This window comes from Schistocerca cancellata, chromosome 5, assembly GCF_023864275.1.
Source record: "Schistocerca cancellata isolate TAMUIC-IGC-003103 chromosome 5, iqSchCanc2.1, whole genome shotgun sequence".
NCBI lineage: Eukaryota > Metazoa > Arthropoda > Insecta > Orthoptera > Acrididae > Schistocerca > Schistocerca cancellata.
The window spans coordinates 502058898-502073487 of NC_064630.1; the positions used below are offsets into that span (position 1 = coordinate 502058898).

The 14590-nt window shown below is 39.0% G+C and overlaps 1 protein-coding gene across 1 annotated transcript in view; it reads left to right on the forward strand.

Annotated features, from left to right (window-relative positions):
• Positions 1-14590, forward strand: part of LOC126188632 (dual specificity calcium/calmodulin-dependent 3',5'-cyclic nucleotide phosphodiesterase 1-like) — a 590211-nt gene that overhangs the window by 529835 nt on the left and 45786 nt on the right. The window contains exons 9-11 of the mRNA XM_049930233.1: positions 1662-1831; positions 2875-3036; positions 4440-4642. Of these exons, the coding sequence (XP_049786190.1) occupies positions 1662-1831; positions 2875-3036; positions 4440-4642 (535 nt within the window). The remainder of the gene's footprint in view (positions 1-1661; positions 1832-2874; positions 3037-4439; positions 4643-14590) is intronic.

Genomic DNA, 14590 nt, shown 5'->3' on the forward strand with positions numbered 1-14590 from the left:
AAATAAGGGAAATCAGAGCTCGCACCGAAAGATATAGGTGTTCCTTTTTTTCCGCATGCTGTACGAGATTGGAATAATAGACAGTTTTTGTGAAGGTGCTTTGATGAACTCTCTGCCAGGCATGTAAATATTATTTGCAGCATATCCATGTAGATGTAGGTGTAGAAAACACTGGATTGAGCTATTCACAGTAAGACTTCCCACACTGCATACAAAGATCATCATTGTCGAAATAAACCCTGTTTTCTTCACCATATCTGATTCCAGTTTGTCACCATGCACTGAACCCATTCACAGCAGCTCAACAGTGGAAGTCAGTAGTAGGTGGTTCTCAACAGTAGGAGACATCTTGAGGCACCAACTTTCCTTTCATGAGATATCTGATGACAGTGTGACATTTAATTGTATTTTGACCTGTGCTTGGGTAATGGACAATGAAGTTGTTAGACCTACTGGATCTCATGAAAAAACTAGAATGTTCCTTCTTTAGATTATCTGGGAATGATATCTAGGCCTGGCCTCAAATTATTCATGTCTTATAGTTTACTGAGTCTTTCCTGAGATTTTTTTATGTACACCTTTTACTTGCATTCTATAATTTTCATATACTTCAGACATGAATATGATATTTTATAGTTGATTCATCTCTACTATGCATGTACCTTCATAACTGAAGATTGTAGATTGTGTCTGTAGTTATAAATGTAGAAGCAGAATTGATTCACCATTTAATATTCAGCAAATAAAAACTAAAGGATATATTGCTATTTGTCTTATAGAGGATACGTTGAGTTGCGGACAGGCACAACAAAAAAACTGCTATACATTTGAGCTTTTGGCCAAAAGGCCTTCTTCAAAAGTAGAAAACACACACATATTCTCACAAGCACAACTACTACACACATGACCACTGTCTCTGGCCACTGAGATTGAAATACATACAGCAACTGCCAGCAATCAGTGGCTGGAGACAGTGGTCGTGTGTGTGTGTGTGTGTGTGTGTGTGTGTGTGTGATAAACAGTAAGATATCCTATACATGTCTGAAAATTAGAGAATGCAAGTAAAGGGTACATATAAAAATGTATACTCTCTGTAGATATATGGCTTCAGAAACCCTGGCTATTGAATATTTGAAATGATACTAAAACAATAGATTTGAGGCTGATACTGGCACTCCATGTATTACACAGTGTGGCCATGATTATGTCTCTGATTGTAAAAAACAATATCTTTGTAATGAACAAGATATAGATCTCTTTGCCTTCTCATGCTCATGTTTTAATTCTGGTTAAACTTCCTTTAACATTGATAGGCACGGTGAACAAACAAATTACTTGTAATATAGGAGAAATTAAGACAATACAAAACATAATATTAATAAGTTAGTCAAGTATTCGTTCTTAAAGCCATCATCATCTGCATTGCTGGAGTTCTGTCCCAGTTAATGGAAGCAGCAACTCCAAGATCAGACTTACAGCTGTGGTGTAAACAGAATATTTGTTATACTTCTGGTTATAACTCCATTCTATTTTCATCCTGCTCTCATGTTTGCTTGTATTACTTTTTTTCTGTCTCACTATTACTTCATGTACAACAGCTATATTTTTTTTTGCTGAAGTTAAGTATTTTTATATCTTTCAGTGCATATCTTCTGTTTCAGAACTGGCTAACAGATCTGGAGATCTTTGCAACCCTTGTTGCAGCTTTAATTCATGACTATGAACATACAGGTACAACCAACAACTTCCATGTCATGTCAGGCACAGAGACAGCATTATTATATAATGATCGTGCTGTCCTAGAAAATCATCATATAAGTGCCTCTTTTAGGTATGAAACAATTATAAATTCATATTTATAATGCTTTGCAAAAAATATATTATATATAAATCATAAATGAGTAGAAGAATTGCTTTTCATTTTGTAGAAACTACTGAATTCGCTACATTGTGTATTTCTCTATTGGAATTTAATGTGGATAATGAAACTGGGTGATGAGGCTTATGACAAAAGGGGATGGTTCTATAGTGCAACACAATACTAAGCGTTAATAATTTTGATGAATGTAGCATGTATTTTTCCCAGTCATCTGGTAAATAAAACAGAGAAAACTGTTATGTCACACTTCAAAGCTAATTACACTTTTACATTACTAAATATACAGACCTGGAGACATAAATATTGATCTTGAGAGAAGTAGCACAAAATCAACAGAAAGACCAAGAAAGGAATGACAAAGGAACTCAATGGTTCATATGGCTCTGAGCACTATGGGACTTAACATCTGAGGTCATCAGTCCCCTAGGACTTAGAACTACTTAAACCTAACTAACCTAAGGACATCACACACATCCATGCCCGAGGCAGGATTTGAACCTGCAACCGTAGTGGTCGCGCAGTTCCAGACTGAAGCGCCTAGAACTGTTCAGCCACTCCGGCCGGCAGGTACTCAATGTAACAGAAAGATTATGAAGTTCTTTACCACTCTGAGTCTATCAACATTGACAATTGTGGAGGTGATTTGGCAGAAGGCACTAACTCAGCTAAATCTTGAGTGACTTTAAAAAAATCTGGGCCCATAGTCGCCTCTGAGTACTGGTGTATATGTTTTTTGTATTTCCTGATCTACAGTTCTGAATTAATTGTTTTCCTTTATTATAATAATTATACATTGTTGATTTCTAATTTTCTCTAAGAATTGCAAAGGAGAATAGATTTTTTCTTAATCTGAGAAACAGTTATCAATTAACAAAAAAGTAATACTTTGTATTTGCCAGACAGGGAAATTTCTCCAGTTTAATGTTCAGCTTTATACCTTTTATAGTTGTGTATTTATTGAAGAGAACTTACCCATTTTCTTTTCTGTTTTAAAGGGTGATGCGGGATGAGGAATGTAACATCCTCCAAAATCTGTCACGTGAAGAGTTTCGGGAGTTCCGCACTCTTGTTATTGATATGGTTTTAGCAACAGACATGAGTTTCCATTTTCAGCAGCTGAAAAACATGAGGAATCTCCTGACACTCGCTGAGGCCAGGTAAGGTTCATTAATTTCAAATGTTATTTGTGTCAGTATGTTGCAAATGGATTTTAAGAAATTATTTTTGTGTTTTATTTGTGATAGTTTTATTTTTATTCACAATGATTTGTAGTCTCTATCATTTTTACCTTACAGTAATGAATGACTGATGTCTATACAGCAGATAAGATATGACACTATGCAATAGCCATGACTGATAGTTGCATTCACATGCAGGGACCATGTTATTTCCTGGTATACAGAGCTCCACAAATGTCTGCCCATGCTTTTCATGGTTTTTCTCATAAATCATATGGTAGTTACACATTCCTTGATACCTAACAGTATGTCACACCTATTTATTCTTGCATAGACTTGCATAGATCATCATGGGTTAAACCTTTTACCAGAGGGCCTAAATTTTAAATACTACTGCTAAATCTAGCATTCATATTTAAGACACTAATGACTATAAATTACAAAGACATCCACAATAGGCTTCCCACATACCCACTCTGATTACTGGCAAGTGCCAGGCCCCTCTTGATTTTTCAGGCTGTTGGAGATGCCTAAATGGAAACAGTGTAACATGTTTCTCTTGTATGATTGCTTTGATATTCAGCATTTGAGAAATTTCCATTAATGTAACTTTCAGATTGTTTGGAAATGCTAGATTATTTCTCCTTTTTTGCTAATAATGTTATAGTGCATGTTCAGTGTCTATAGGAGTACATGAATGATACAAATAATGTAAACAGTCTTCACCTTGCAGACTCACTTCCACATTTCTTCAGTAGTTTCCACGTGGTTTCATGTCCGGCTCCAACTCTTTCAAGTTGAAATGAAGAAGGCTTTTGTCTAAGCTACAATATGTTATTTGAGAAAAAGAATGTTTTGCCAAATGTTGTGTATCCTTCACAATTACAAGCATTTCTCCAAAGCCTAGAGTGAAAGTGAACTATTGAAGTCATGTGAACTTAGTCAGAAAAAATATGTATCTTTTTCTATGAAATTAGAGAGACAGCATGAGAGACTAGTGCTTACCTTTGTGTTGAGTTTCCCCTCATATTTGTAGTTGGATCCACCTCAACCCAGGGCCTATGTGACCCACCTCTCCTTTCCAAAATTTCCCAACCTATCCCTATTTTCTCGCTAAGGAAAGAACATACAAGTTCCAAAAATTAGGTTTAGTTTTTTTTCACTTTAATGTTTCCTTCAGTAAGTACTTGAAGTTTTACTTCCTGGAGGTAAGCATTGACCACTTATTCTCTCCATATGATTTTAAAATTTTCTCAGTTGTATTTTTACTATAAGGTAATTGTTACCTGACTATCTTGTTCAAAGAAAACATATTTTCTTCTTTGCCTGTGTTTGCTCATGTATTTTCATGAATTTTGTTTTGCACGATCATGTCTTTGCAGTGTGGACAAGTCCAAGGCTCTTTCACTGGTGCTTCACTGTTGTGACATATCACATCCTGCTAAGCGATGGGATCTCCACCATAGATGGACTTCTCAACTTCTTGAGGAGTTCTTCAGACAAGGAGATAAGGAACGTGAGTTAGGATTGCCATTCAGCCCTCTATGTGATCGCAACAACACACTTGTTGCTGAGTCACAGATTGGTAAGTACATAACACAGAACAAAGATTTTTAAAATGTTATATACCAAATTAAAACAAGAATGTGGCACAGCGGCACTTCAGTTGTTATAAAGTTATTGCTATGTACAAATACATGGAACAAAACATGGAATTAGAGCACACAGTTTTGTGCCATTTGATGCTGAGAGACTCTGCAAAAATTAAAGATATTTCATTCATAACATTGTGTTACCAATAATTTTAAACTAAATCAGTAAAGAGCTATTTAAAACTACACATAATTCTTTCAGGGATCCTGTAACGTTTCATGAATTTTCAGTTGCAAGGAAAATAGTCCTCAGTGAATGGTGAAATAAATTAGAAATTTGATGATAACATGTAAAATGAAAAATTAAACTATTTTATTCTGTTACATAACACTCCTCCCTTTGAAAAATTCATCACAGATTTTTCCTTTGATAAATCTTCTGTGCTAAGCTCATATATCTACTTCACAATTGTACATTGTGCCTACTGCACCAATTTTGTTGTTTGTGAGAGCTGACTTACATGGATTGTCTCTTTGTCTCCAAATTCTGTATCACAATTCTTAAACTTCAGTTTGTCAATCCCTTTTTTTGTTTTTATAGTATGCTACATTATCCTTTTTCCATGTTTACAAGTTATACTTAATTTTACAGTTTTACTAGTCTTGTGGTTTTTTAACCCATTGTTTTGGTATATTGTCTGAATCTTTGTCTTTTAAACAAAAAATTCCCGTACATTTCCTCAAAATGCACAGCCTTAAAACTAAGCTTAGACAACAACTACTTGCAGTACTGCCATATACAATGTAGTGGCCAGTAGCTACCTACCTTATCTTACAGTTATTTGCAGATTAACTATGTCTTTCAGAGCCACACTTTCTTATTCTTACATTTTTAGAACCAACATCCTCATCCTCTTTGGCACTTTACCACGTGCATTGGCACTTAGTGATGCCAAACACAGTTTACATTGTTCTACACTCCTGGAAATTGAAATAAGAACACCGTGAATTCATTGTCCCAGGAAGGGGAAACTTTACTGACACATTCCTGGGGTCAGATACATCACATGATCACACTGACAGAACCACAGGCACATAGACACAGGCAACAGAGCATGCACAATGTCGGCACTAGTACAGTGTATATCCACCTTTCGCAGCAATGCAGGCTGCTATTCTCCCATGGAGACGATCGTAGAGATGTTGGATGTAGTCCTGTGGAACGGCTTGCCATGCCATTTCCACCTGGCGCCTCAGTTGGACCAGCGTTCGTGCTGGACGTGCAGACCGCGTGAGACGACGCTTCATCCAGTCCCGAACATGCTCAATGGGGGACAGATCCGGAGATCTTGCTGGCCAGGGTAGTTGACTTACACCTTCTAGAGCACGTTGGGTGGCACGGGATACATGCGGACGTGCATTGTCCTGTTGGAACAGCAAGTTCCCTTGCCGGTCTAGGAATGGTAGAACGATGGGTTCGATGACGGTTTGGATGTACCGTGCACTATTCAGTGTCCCCTCGACGATCACCAGTGGTGTACGACCAGTGTAGGAGATCGCTCCCCACACCATGATGCCGGGTGTTGGCCCTGTGTGCCTCGGTCGTATGCAGTCCTGATTGTGGCGCTCACCTGCACGGCGCCAAACACGCATACGACCATCATTGGCACCAAGGCAGAAGCGACTCTCATCGCTGAAGACGACACGTCTCCATTCGTCCCTCCATTCACGCCTGTCGCGACACCACTGGAGGCGGGCTGCACGATGTTGGGGCGTGAGCGGAAGACGGCCTAACGGTGTGCGGGACCGTAGTCCAGCTTCATGGAGACAGTTGCGAATGGTCCTCGCCGATACCCCAGTAGCAACAGTGTCCCTAATTTGCTGGGAAGTGGCAGTGCGGTCCCCTACGGCACTGCGTAGGATCCTACGGTCTTGGCGTGCATCCGTGCATCGCTGCGGTCCGGTCCCAGGTCGACGGGCACGTGCACCTTCCGCCGACCACTGGCGACAACATCGATGTACTGTGGAGACCTCACGCCCCACGTGTTGAGCAATTCGGCGGTACGTCCACCCGGCCTCCCGCATGCCCACTATACGCCCTCGCTCAAAGTCCGTCAACTGCACATACAGTTCATGTCCCCGCTGTCACAGCATGCTACCAGTGTTAAAGACTGCAATGGAGCTCCGTATGCCACGGCAAACTGGCTGACACTGACGGCGGCGGTGCACAAATGCTGCGCAGCTAGCGCCATTCGACGGCCAACACCGCGGTTCCTGGTGTGTCCGCTGTGCCGTGCGTGTGATCATTGCTTGTACAGCCCTCTCGCAGTGTCCGGAGCAAGTATGGTGGGTCTGACACACCGGTGTCAATGTGTTCTTTTTTCCATTTCCAGGAGTGTATGTTCATGATAATTGACCCTTGCTATGTTGCCTTGCTTGCAACTGTCTCACTCAGCTGCTGTGGTTTTATGAATAATTACACAATGTTTCCTCTTATCCTCTTTACTTACAACATTGCAAGGATTGTCAGATTTACTCTGATCCTCAGACACACATTCCTGAAATGATTCAGTCTCATTGGCTTGATTTTTAGCCTTACAAACATTTTTCTCCTTTCTTCTGTTCCATCCTCTCCCCCTTTGGAGAAGGTTGTGCCACACCAAATGTGAAGAATCAGCATACTTCAGAAATAATGTATTTGTACCCCTTCATTATTCATAAAATTTGCTATACAACTAACAAAATCAACAGCTTCCTGTGCATTCTTGATGGCACCTACCTTAAAAACACAGTCTGCTGTTCCACTCTGCATGACACAAAAATCAGTGGCACATGCACTTCCTTGTAAATCTGACCTAGTCTTGACAGCTTCAAAACAACAACCATTATCAACCAGTGGCTTAGATACTACTGCACCTAATTCAGTATTACCCATGTTGCTGCTCACATACCCATTTACTTCTGTACAGCACTCACTCACTTTGTTTGACACTTCATGTACTTCAGACTCCACATTTTCACAGGATATTGGATCTGATACCTTTACACTAGTCTCCATTACTTCCACGATGCTAATACTTTGCATATCAAGTAAAATTACAGCAACTTCCACAGCCTTTCATTATTAACATCTTTTTGCATTGTCTAGTCCACTACAAATGCTCTTCAACCATAATTGTTCCTGATTCCTCCTCTCATATTTCTCTCTATCTCTTCTTTGCCCCCTCTCTGTAATATTGTTATTCCTCATGTCACGATTTTCAAGAAACCAGTCCTCACAACTGCTCTGAAATTCCTCCACATATTCTGGAATCTTAAATAAGCTATTGCTTTCTCTCTCTCTCTCTCTCTTCTTCAGTACTCTGAAACTGTACAATCTGCACCTATAGCCTTTACTTTGTTAAGCATATCCCTAGTGCTTGTGATTTGCTATGCATTGCTCTCCTGAAAATGAGCTACTGGTGCTGATAAAATCCTCAATGTTTCCTCCATGGCAGCACCGTATGGAATCGATGATGACGTGTTTGACCCGATAATAATACAAAACCCAACAAAAGAGAGAGACATAAAATAATGATGCAGACACTTAAATACACTACTATCATACACTTACTACAACATAATGTTCCACCAGAATAGCTACTCAGGAATATCATTTACCCATACTTAAAGATAATGAATGAGCTAGACTCACAATAAAACACACAGTGCCCCTTGAAAACAATACATATTGATAGATACCATCTTTGATCATTATTTGCACTCACTTCCTTTATAAAATACATATCAATACAGCTGGACACACAGAAAAAAAACCTCATTGCATCCCTATGATCCTTATAGTCAAACAAGAGCACAAAAATAGATACTGCACTCTCCATACCATGTGTTGATGAAACTGCAACCCTGCTGTAGTTGAGCAGTCTTCCTAGGAGTGGCAGCAGTCAGCAGGGTTCCATTGTTGCCAAAGTCCTGAGGTGATAGCCAATATTCTGACACCAATTCTGATGTCTGAACATCAGATGACCAGTTCCATATGCCAAAGTTGCAACCTGGGAAGCTGAGGTCACATTGTGAACAGGAGGTCGGTTGCAGAGTTTTGGTGAGGGGTGTAGTTCATGCCTGGAGGTGTCATTAATGCAGTGATATTTGCAATAACATTTATGTACCGTGCAAAATTTAGAGAGTTATAAGTGCGTTCAGAGCTGCGGTCAGTGGCCGAGCTTAAACGCAGAAGAAGTGTTAATGCCTTGTCAGCACATCGTAACCTCACTTCCACATGTTACTGCCATGGCCACATGCTATATTGGCTGTGGTAGAAGGCTGAGGAAAGCACCAGTACTTGGACATTCCGCAATAACCCAGTGAGGCTTCCACCTGAATACTCTCAAAGAAGTCTGTTGTGCACTCAGGTGGAGACTGCCAACTGAGGTCCAGCATATCAGTTGCCGTGAAGACTAGATCCTAGCCATTCACTGTGGAGCAACTGAAGGGCATCAGATGCTCATGAGTCAGCCAGGAGGCTGCACATATACATCATACCTGGTTGGTGTGGATATGGCAGCTTACAGATCATCTTCGATGACCATACTGTTGGAAGACTGGCCGCACATCATTCTTCTCATTTGCAACGGCCCAGTAGGCAACAGTGGGAGACCATAGCTGTGGTGTGCCTCTGGTTGGCTGCATCTGAGTGTTGAAGTCAGCAAGCAGGTAGCAGGCTGGTCATTATCAATCAGCGTATTGTGGTTTCACTGTCTCTGTCTCTGGTTTTAGGGACACTGACAGAATGGCAGCATGACAGAATGTCATCTTCAGCTACAAAAGCCTTGTTATTTAAATGGTCAAGTCTGCGCCTATGATGCAGTGAATTTGCCCTCATTTATCAGACCAACCAATGCTTCTTGCCTCTCTGTGGTAATTCAGTAATTATTCTGGGTCAGCAGGCTCAGTTTGGTCTGCCTATATTTGATTTTTCAATGGCACTTCGCGGTGAAGTTATATCACTGTGCTTTGTTATGTAGCACAGCAGTGTTTGCATTTCTGCCTACCTCACTCTGAGGTTGTGTGGCAGTACTCACCTCATGTCCTGACAGCTGTTACAGTGGTGGTATGCCTTGTTGGCATTCTCACTGGCACACTGACTCAACGCTAACCTTCTCTGTTATGAGCTCACCTGAGAGAACTCAAAAATTTAAACATGTGCAATAAAATTATTCTGCTGCACAACACTATATTCCAAACTATCCGATAGAATACAGAGTTTAGTGAATTGAGGATATTCGAGCTATGAATTCATGATATGTCTTATATCATATTATATTTATGATATTTTGCACACCAAATTATATTATTAAGTCCACTTAAGATCCCTTAAGACCAAACCCTTCTTATTTCCTCAAACAGCTGAACCATGTATAAACATATTTAATTTTTTAAATCCTTTTTAATTAATGAATATGTGATTCCACACGATAAATTTGGCAGTTATGGTCCACAGTGTCTCTACTTACTTATCTGTACATATTTCAGAAACCACCATCACATTTACTATAACTTTTCTTTGTAACAAATGTCTTGACTCATAATTTCATACATGCACTTTCTTTTTTCAAAATTTGTGAGAGCAGAGCTCTTCCCTTTGCATTTTCACTGTAGAAAAGCATTTATCATGTACTTTAGCTTGCTAAGATAAAAGATGAAGTATCTCTTTTATGACCTTGTTTCATATGTAAGGTACTTCATTCAAAGTACTAGTGTATGTTGAACCACACCACTGTTCATTACATGATATAATCTAGTTATTGACTTTCCCATTTTGCATTTTATTGCTCTGTTTGTATTCGATTCCCCTTTTATTATCATCCAGTTATTTTATATGTACATTCTTTTCATACATAAGAATATGAGATAGTTGTACTGTTTGATCAGGCTACATCATTATTCCAGTACTCTTTCTCAAAGGTAACTGCATTTACATTGCTTTTAGTTCACTGCCTCAAATTTATTGAGATAGAAAATGTTTAGGTTCATCTTTACTATAAGGAGTTGCATGCTGCCATTTTAACCTACATTACACTCTGCAATTTCAAATCTCAGATCTGTGCTAAGTCAAATGTGCAGAAATGTAAATGCAAAGAATCATCAGTGCCCAGGTAAGTCTATTAGCCTTTAACTATTTTGGAGAACACATCAATAGTGTGACCAACAGTCAAAGTACAGCTTCTTGCCTACATAAGAGCTGTGCTTGCACCTTCTCCTGTGAGCAGAGACTGTGTAAATAACTTTTTATCCTTTCATAGTGAGTGTCCCTTTATTAATCCATCTACACAAAAAAAAGAAAAAAAACAGTTCAGGTCATTCTGATGATTGATGTATGTGACCAAGGATTAGACTGTCCCTTCCTTGGGTTCAACCATCCTTCTTTTCTCCAGTGCCTACATAAAATTGTGTACACCTCATCATAAATCTTTAACATTATGTAGAACCTCTGACCCTTATCATCATACATCCCAGCGATGAAGTTTCTCCATAGCATATCAACTCTACCTGATTATTTCAAACATTTTGTTTCCTGATTCTTTCTTGTTGTACCTTTTTACCTACACTTCTTGCAATGCCACAACATACATATATTAAATCATCTAGTAATAAGTCTTCTTATTAATTTTATTTCTCCTTCATGCTTTTCCAAATAGTCTTCAACCTCCATTAAATACTTATTGTCAGTGACTCTCCACCAGGAATCTATTTGCTGCTACTAGATTATTAAGTTTGTATTTATTCTGTATTATCAAAGCAGTTACATTCCACTCACATCAAAAACCATTCCCTGCTGGGAATCAATGTTTCGAACATAGTCTTTCTTCTACTTTTCTTTAGACAAATAATTGGTAAGTATATCAAAAAGTAGTTTTTGAGCTAATTTCCAAGTTATTTTCTTATTCCCTGTTTAATCTTAATTAAAAGACACAATTCAGCCACAGCTATTGTCTGTAAAAGAGATAAACATGCATGCACACGTGCGATCGTGCGCTCATGCTTTAAATATTGGCATAAATGGTTGGTTTCCTAGGCCCAGTATTCTTTTAAATGTTAACAACAATAAGTATATCCTCATTTGTATTAGATTCTGCCCTAACTACCCTTCACAGAATGAACTACTACCGTATTTACTCAAATCTAAGCCGCACTTTTTTCCCGGTTTTTGTAATCCAAAAAACCGCCTGCAGCTTAGAATCGAGTGCAAAGCAAGCGGAAGTTCTGAAAAATGTTGGTAGGTGCCGCCACAACTAACTTCTGCCATCATATATATATGTAGCGCTACACAGACATGCTTTGTAGGCACAAAGATAAATACTGGCGCCAAAACCTCTGCATCAGTAAGTAAATGTAAAAAAAAACGTGGAAGACGAGCTTTTTTTTCTCCGCCCCGAGTTTCGACCACTGCATTTTCATACATTATCCAACGAAGTAAATACAAATTCCGTATTGTTCATCTTCGAATGTATTAGAATTTCAATGTACTACGAAAATCCGACTGGCAAGTCTGTTTGGGATGTTTTTCAATATGGCCAACTCTACGTTCTGAATTTTTTCCTACCTGTGAGAAGAGATGGTTGCTAATAGTAACCTGATGAAATGTGAATCACAAGCAGTATTCTCTTCACCATTCACAATAAGAATAATACGAATATAAACATTTTGCCATGTATTCTTCCGTGTTTGTTGCTATCTCATTTAAATCCTGTCTGCCTAATAAACTACGAAACTAGAGGGAGACAACAGCAAACGCGGAAGAATACACTTATCGTGTCATGTTTATATTCGTATTATTCTTAGCCTAATAGTGATACAGTCAGAAATGAACCACAGCAACTGACTAGATTTTTAAATCTAAGATGACTCTAATTTCTGTGCAGAATTTGATGTACTAAAGAAGCGGCCGCAAAGATTTTCAAACGGAGAAAAACTTTCGCCTAACTCTCGTTCAGAACATGTTCTATCATACGCAGCCTATTATTTGGTTCTTGTTGATCATTCTCAAAGAAAGCAGCAGTGTAAGTAACAACAAATAGCAGTCTCTTGACATTGCTTTGCTAATGAGACGATTCGCCTCTTTTTAGTTGTAAGCGGCAGTAGCGCGCACAAAAGCAAGCCATGCCGCGAACGGCGACAGGCCGTAAACACGCACTATCAGAATGCGACAAACAATGCATGACACAGTGCAGTGATGCATTTTCAGCTTAGAGTGACGTAAACACCTATAACAGAGAAAACGGCACTTATCAGATCAAACAAAATAAGCAATCGATTCAAACCAGACGAAGCACGTGAAAAAGGAAGGGTACCCGTATAAATACGGACAGAGCGCCTGACGCATAGCAATGGCTACCCGGTAAAGCTTACGACTCGAACCAAACTACTGTAGCTGTATCATCATTCATTCAACCTAAATTGTGTCTCATATTACAATGGGCCGACTTTGTTTCGATTTGGAGGTGCGGCCTAAAACTTTTCTCTCCCCTTGAATTTCGAGTCTCAAATTTCAGGTGCGGCTTAGATTCGGGAAATCTTTTTTTCCTTTGTTTCGAGTCTCATTTTTCAGGTGCGGCTTAGATTCGAGTGCGGCTTAGATTCGGGTAAATATGGTAATAAGAAAAATCTCAGTTCAGTGCTGTTTACAGCTCACATAATCAGTCATACTGCTAGCTGCACTGCACTGCACTGCTGATACATTACATGTGCACTGAGTGATACTGTATTGAACTGCTGCATAGTCATTGCATAGCCAGCTGATCAGCTGCTGCACTGCAAAGCAGAACTGGGCTGTTCTTGCACTCACTGGCCACAACAGGGATGACATCTGGGATTGCTGCTGCCACTGTAGTCTCAGAATCACAATATGAAATTCTTCTGTGTTATTGGTGAAATTATTCTGTAGTCATGCGTCAAAGTTGCTTAAGCACCCAAATATGTTTTGCTGTTGATCTTATTGCTATGGTTGGTCAATCAACATTTGACACTATGTTCAGTCAATGAATGCTTCTTTGATCTTAACCAAATTAAACTTCTTTCTTCATAAGTATTAAAATCAATTTAGTCAATACACTGTGTGTGCCCACTTAGTGTTATCAGCTGTTGCCATGTGTTGCTCTGGACAAAGTTATATCTTCTATCATTACCATCAAAATTCTTTTTATTATTACTAAAGCTCTCTTCTTTTAGCACTTGTAATTCATGTCCTGTTGTACGGTGCCATATGTAGTGTTATGTGTGAATTGTTTTAGTATGTTGTGTACCACTTCATGCACATTTTGTCACCCAGTTGGTATATGTGCTGACTTATATCTTACAAATACCTTGAGGTTGCCATTCTGGAATTTATCTGCTGTAGTGTATCTGCACACAGTGTCATTAGAACATGACATGTGACTTCACTTTTTGCTGTGGATGGGTGCTGAAAAGAGCTTCACTTTATTGAAGCTTCTAAAATGAAATAATCAGTTTTGTGATAACTCTTCCATACTACATTCACAATGTTTCCAAAATACAACTTCAGTTTTAGTTGTGAGTCTAACACAACTTGTAGCTCAAAGATAGATCATAACATGTGTTGCTGTTACAATTTGACATTTCAGACTGACAGTTGTCCTGTATTCTTCAATTGTTCTGGCATTGACATTATTGCCCACACCCTTTGTTCCATAACTTCTAAGGCACTGCCAAGCCACAATGCCAAAACATAAGTGGGCCTTGTAACGGAACATATTAAAGGCTTTACTTTATCGAAGTATGCGATACCCTCCAAATTCAACTAGTTTAACGAGTATTTATGATTATAGAAAAGTTATTGTGTATGTTAACAATGATTGCATAACATGTCTCCATAAACAGTCAACCCATTAAATTATACTGAATAACTGACCCACACAAAAGTT